The sequence below is a fragment of the Cervus canadensis genome, chromosome 15 (assembly GCF_019320065.1).
Source record: "Cervus canadensis isolate Bull #8, Minnesota chromosome 15, ASM1932006v1, whole genome shotgun sequence".
Lineage (NCBI taxonomy): Eukaryota > Metazoa > Chordata > Mammalia > Artiodactyla > Cervidae > Cervus > Cervus canadensis.
Genome location: NC_057400.1, coordinates 52481558 through 52487557, shown reverse-complemented (window position 1 = coordinate 52487557; position 6000 = coordinate 52481558). Strand labels below are relative to the sequence as shown.

The following is a 6000-nucleotide window of genomic DNA, read 5'->3' as shown; positions in this document are numbered from 1 at the left end:
GATATCATAAAGCAATGGCCCTGGCCTATAAGAGCTGCGATTAGAAATGCAATCCCCTGCCTTGAGCACTTCAGGCTTCCTACCGCTCCGGGATAAAAGACAAAGCTCCTTAGAAAGGCCGTGCAGGGCTTTGCCCACTCAGAGCCTGTCTTAGGCTTCCAGCACACCTTGCACCTGCTCACCCTTGCTGTCCCTGCTCTTCCAGTGAGGTTTTCACCTTCTGTATGCTGCTGAGGTTGTTTCTTCCTTAGAACACATTCTCTCCTCTCTCTCTGTTGAGTTAGCATTTTCATCCTTCAGAGTTCAGATCAGCTGTTCCTCCGCAGCAAACATTTCCTCACCTCAGATCAGGTTAAGTCCTCTTACTACATGTTCCAGAAACCCTCCATGCTTCCTTGGAAGTATCTTTATATTTTCTGTTTATTTGATTACTCTTCAGTCTTCATCAGATGATAAGCTCTAGGAGAACAGAGACCCTCTAGTTTTTCCTTACGTTGAATCCTGAGTTCATTGAGGGCCTGGCACTCACTTATAAGCCCTTTAATCATTACTGGTTAATGAATGAATGAATAGAAAGATAACTGACAATATTGAACTATTAATAAGTTGAAGATTCTTCTCCAGTTTTTAAGTCATTGATGCTGTACTCTGATCATCTAATACACACAGTCTTCTCTATGTAAGACAAGTGGAGGAAATGAAGATTATTCCACAGTAAGAGAGGCAGTACATTTTAGATTAACAGGTAAAGGAAAACTATTTGAGGTGGGGGTTCATTTTTACAACACTGCATTTTCTGTGCTGATTTTTCAAAAAAAATTATAAGCCCAATATGAAACCAGAATGACACTTCTTTTAATTTCCCCACACTGATAGTCATTGATTTGCATTCATATTTCAGAGGAAATGCCACTGAATTCAGGAGAAATCTAACCTGTGTGGCATTCGAAAATTGCTGGAAAAGCTTAGTTGCCATACACTGTGCTAAGCAGGTCTGTTAAACACTTAAATGTATAATTTTCTACAGGCGCTTTTGGTAAAAACGTTCTTTCTTCTTTCTCACATCTTCTAGCAAACCTCATTATCCTTCTTGTGACCCTGTAGGCATCTCATTTTCCCTTGGCTTGTTTGCAAGTTTTAAAGTATTAACTGCATCTCCTGCTTCAGGAAGGGTTGCTTGGCTACTACTCTGTTTTTGCTGGGTGAATTCTTTTACTTCACCATCGCTACCTTGAATAATGGCATTTAATACATTTTCAAAGGAGCCAGACATAATTAAAAATCCCTTATCTTTATTAAGTATAGCAATAGTTATTCTCATTTGGAAGACCAAGGGGAATATAATGGGAGAGTATGTATTAATTTTGAATAATGTGGAATCCAAATTAAAATAAGGCCAAAAGAGGTCAGTCACCATGGAATTGGGAGAAAGGAAGGATGTCATGTAGGATACCAGCTTTTAAGTAAGACAGGAGTAAGGAAGAGTAAACAAGAGCAAAGATGCCCAAGGGATAGGCTATCAGCTTCGTTTTGTCAGCTTTTAAAATTATCTTGGAAAGGAAAACTATATAATGGTGGAAAAGCATTACACTATATAAGGGAAACTTTGTAGCTGATACTAAGGTCTATGAGATGGTAAAATGCTGAAGAATAATAACTTCAATAAAATTTATTTGGTGACTTTTTAAATTCTCTGGTAAATTCTAGGTTTTCAGCTCGACTCTGGATAGAAGGCATAATGTTGCATAAAACATTACCCCTGTACCTGGGGACCTTGAACTATTACATAAATGAACACAGAAAGGCATTTGGCTGCTGTGGCATCTCCCAAAGAGGCCTTTGACTGTGAATGTTAAAAGGGATTACAGCAGGACTTCTCAGAGCCTTGAATATGTTAATGAACCCTGGGAATCATTTCTAAGAAGGGTGTGTATTATGGTTCCCCAATTTTTTGAAGATGTCATCTTGGTTTTGTGTCTCATTCTGCAATTGTGTGTGTTTTGGAAGGAACAGTTTGTGAACTTGTGAGATTATAGCCTGAAATACACTCTGGAAAATGCTGACATTAAAAAACAGACATGGGTTGGGGAATTAAATTGTTTTGGAAATTTTTTCATCAAGTAGTATACCAATTGCTTAAATCACTAAAAAGTGGTGTAGGACCCATAACAGCTCTAAAATCGGTGCCTCTTCAAAGCAGCAGTATTCCTAATAGCTAAAAAGTGGCAACAACCGAATGTCCATTAATTGATAAGTAAGCAAACAACATGTGACATATCCATATCATGGAATACTATACAGCCATAAAAAGGAATGGAGTACTGATACCGGCTACAATGTGGATGAATCCTGAAACATTATACTAAGTGAAAGAAACCAGACACAAAAGACTCTGTATTATATGATTCTATTTATACAAAATGTCTAGAATAGGTAAATTCATAGACAAAGCAGATTCAGTAAGTCCCCTGTATATGAATCTCTAAGTTGAGAACTTTCAAAGATGTGAACATGTGTTTCATCAGCAGCAGGCGTGAGTGAAACTGTAGCTTGCCCTCAGTCTCCTCTTGCTGACCGTCGTTCATCTGGACCATGGCCCACCCTCCTTCCCGCCTCTGGTCAGTAACTCTTCTTGCCTGTTCATCTGATGCCAGCCCCTGAATGCCAGTTCTACTGTCCTACTCCTGTACTTTTCAAGGTGCTGTACTGTAAGATTAAAAATGTTGTCTTTATTTTTTGTGCTTGTCTTGTATATTATTTGTGTGAAAAACATTATAAACCTATTACAGGACAGTAGTATGTAGTTGATTGTTAGTTGGGTACCTAGGCTAATTTTGTTGGGCTTACAAAAAATTAGACTTATAAATGCACTCTCAGACCAGAACTCATTTGTATATAGAGGGCTGACTGTAGTGGTTTCCAGGGACTGGTGAGAGAGGAAAGTGAGAAGCAGCTGCTAGTGGGTATGGGGTTTATTTAAGGGATAAGGAGAATGTTCTTGAATTATATAGTGATGATGTTGAACAACCTTATGAATATACTAAAAACCAATGAATTGTATACTATTAAAAGGTGACTTTTAGAGTATGTGAATTTTATTTCAATTAAAAAAAAAAATACAGGACCCCACCATACCAAGTGGTTATCTCTCCTATATTATAGGAACTGAGAACAACACATCTTTTCTTGTCACAATTATATTTAATGAAGGTACTAGTTGTTATTTACAGAAGATATACATACATACAATTCCTGCACATTAAATGTAGCCTAATTGTGGAAACAGGAAAAAATGTACTCCAAAATTACATACTAAATAAAATAAATAAAAAGTAATTATTTGGCACAATATCTGTATGTAGCAAATAAATAACTCTATACCATTGATTGAATGAACTATTTACAATCTATCTGAAAGTGCAAAACAATTGCTGAAAATTAAGGTATCTGTAATAACATTTAAGTCCAGAAAATATGTGGGTTTTTTAAATCAGTAACAATAATTAGCCAATAGTAAAGGTTTCTTAATGCCCAGGAAAATAATTTTGAAAAATTTTTTGTGCATATTGTGCTATTCTGAAATGTCTTTTTTTTTTTTTTAATCTTAACGCTGGCAATTTTAAGAACCTTGGAGTTTCTCAGTGGAATTCTTATATATGCAATCCTGATTTGTAAATTTTAAAAAGTCATATTGTAAACATAAATATTATTCTATAAGTCATTCAGAAATTACAGACCAGTCTTCCCTAAAATTACATAAATAGCCAGAATGTTTTATAGTAATGTGGTCAGGTACAATTCCTTCAGAGGTAAGACTATGAAGATGGAAGAATACAGCCTCTAGTTTGGATTTACATGGATTCCTCAACACCTCCCAAAAACCCCATGCTCAAGTCAAGATGTTGAGTTAGAAATTATGAAACTATACCACCACTGATGTAGCCAAATAAATACCATTTGTAGCACATCTCATCCTGCAAATACTCCTAGAAAAAATATCAGGAGCTTGATACTTCTCTTGACAGTGATATTTCTACCATACTCTTCACGTTGCTCTTATTTTATGTTTCAGCAAAGAAGATGGCACAACTGGAAATAAAATCAAGTGACTATGAACAGGGGATTTCTAAGTTAGAGTGTGCAAGCTGATGCAAGTCAAAGAATTTCTTCTCTTGTCATGATGCTGGTAAGCTGAATGCAGCCCTGAGATGTCTCAGGAGGGGTTTTTGCTTGTTTTATAGAATTCTCTAGTGACAATACGGTCAGTAGTAGCATAAATGGCATTTCTGAAAGATTGTGGATGGAGGCAAACGTTGTTCTGGGCACTTGAAATGTCTATGGTCGACGAGGCTCTAGTCTGTGTGACATCTGTGATAAAGTTCTCTGGTTGTCAATCACATTTAATTGCCGTACATAACTCCGGACATCCTGATGGTTCTTATTAGCTTGAGCTGCATCAGGATCTATCGAAAGAGAAAAGAGTAGGATTGGCATTGCATAATATATGCATATAAGATACAGCTTTATTTTCTCTAATTTATTACATTTATCATGGATTCCTGGTTTCCATCAAGACCTTTCAACACACTATATTCCCTCCCACCCTTTTCTTCCCTGGAATCATGTATTTCGATCATTTTCCTTTGCATCAGATATTGTTTAAAAAAAAACACCAAATAAAAATGAAAGCATCACCTGACAATCCTGGTTATATATTAAAATTGTTTCCCCTTGCCATCCCTCAGAGTGTACCACTGTGATCTCTGCTCCCTTTGACCCAGACGAGGACTAATGGCAAAAAGACATAGTTTTCATTAGCTTCTAACAAAAGCACTTAACACCTGAGCTGAACTGAAGCAAGCTAGTGAGACTCTAAGTCTGACTGCCCTTAATACTTGCAGACAACATACAGCATTACTGCATAGATTGTATGACTGTCCATACTCAGAAAAAAAATCAACTCAGGCTAAAGTCATGACTTCTACTAGACCTTCAATTCTCTGATGCTATTTGTTCTGAAATCCCAGTTACCATTCTAGTTTCATCCACTCCCCAAAGCATTTGAGCACCAGAGCAATCTGAAGTCAACTGATTTCCCTAAAACCAGGCTGAAAGAAGAATCAAATACCCAATCAGATGCCTATACGGGGAATAGATGTGAATGAGGAAGGTTGTTTGACCTCTGGTGAAATGGGAAAGATAGTTCCCTTTAGAAGTGACTATCCAGCTCCTGCATCCTGAGTTGGCGGATCTTCCTATTTTTCTAGAGAAATGAGAAATCTGGATTTCTTCCCTGGGAATTCTTCCATTTTTGAATGATTACATTATTTCAGAATAAAAGGGGGAAAAAAGCTCCATTTAGATCCAACACCTCAGCCATGGTCCATGGGTGGCCTCTGCCCCATGGATGCCAATGTGGGACAGTAGGAGTGGCTGAGCCAGCCTGGACTCTGGACCAGCATTCTTTCTGCCATAGCACATTGCCTTCTGCAATCCATCTGTTCTCCTTAGATCCACACACCACTCCCAAAGACAATTAGAATGCCATCTGCATGGGGGGCGAAGGGGAGTGTTGCAGGTCTGAACAGAGAAAAGCAGAGAGAAGATACAAAGGCCCCACTTGCTCTAAGAAGAAACTCATCAGTATAATTATCACATATAAATAATACCACAGTGCTTAATTTCCTTGCTTGTCACTGGCAGTGTACTCTACATGTACAATATACTATAATTACATTGTACATATTCCCACAATGTTTATGAATCTATTCCTATAGCTTTATCTATAGATTGTTGACTTCAGAGCTGAGCAGCTGTTGTTTACTAGCAGTTACTGATAACTTCAACAAATGCAGTGGATATATATATATATATTTCCCCCACCCCATGTCTCTAGGAGATGTAGGAGAATGTAGGATTATACTTGCAAAGAAGCTTATAGAACAAAATATATTCTGTCTTGGTTCTTGGACCTCATGGAGAACCTTCTCAAGGCTTTGA

At 37.5% G+C, this 6000-nt stretch overlaps 1 protein-coding gene across 6 annotated transcripts in view; it reads right to left on the bottom strand.

The window, feature by feature from the left end:
* Positions 1 to 3073: 3073 nt before the first annotated feature.
* The window catches only part of RAPGEF4 (Rap guanine nucleotide exchange factor 4), a 315877-nt gene continuing 312950 nt past the window's right edge, over positions 3074 to 6000 (bottom strand). For all 6 annotated transcript variants that reach the window (XM_043487630.1, XM_043487631.1, XM_043487633.1 and 3 more), the window contains one exon: positions 3074 to 4463. In XM_043487630.1, the coding sequence (XP_043343565.1) occupies positions 4336 to 4463 (128 nt within the window). In that variant the 3' untranslated portion in view covers positions 3074 to 4335. The remainder of the gene's footprint in view (positions 4464 to 6000) is intronic.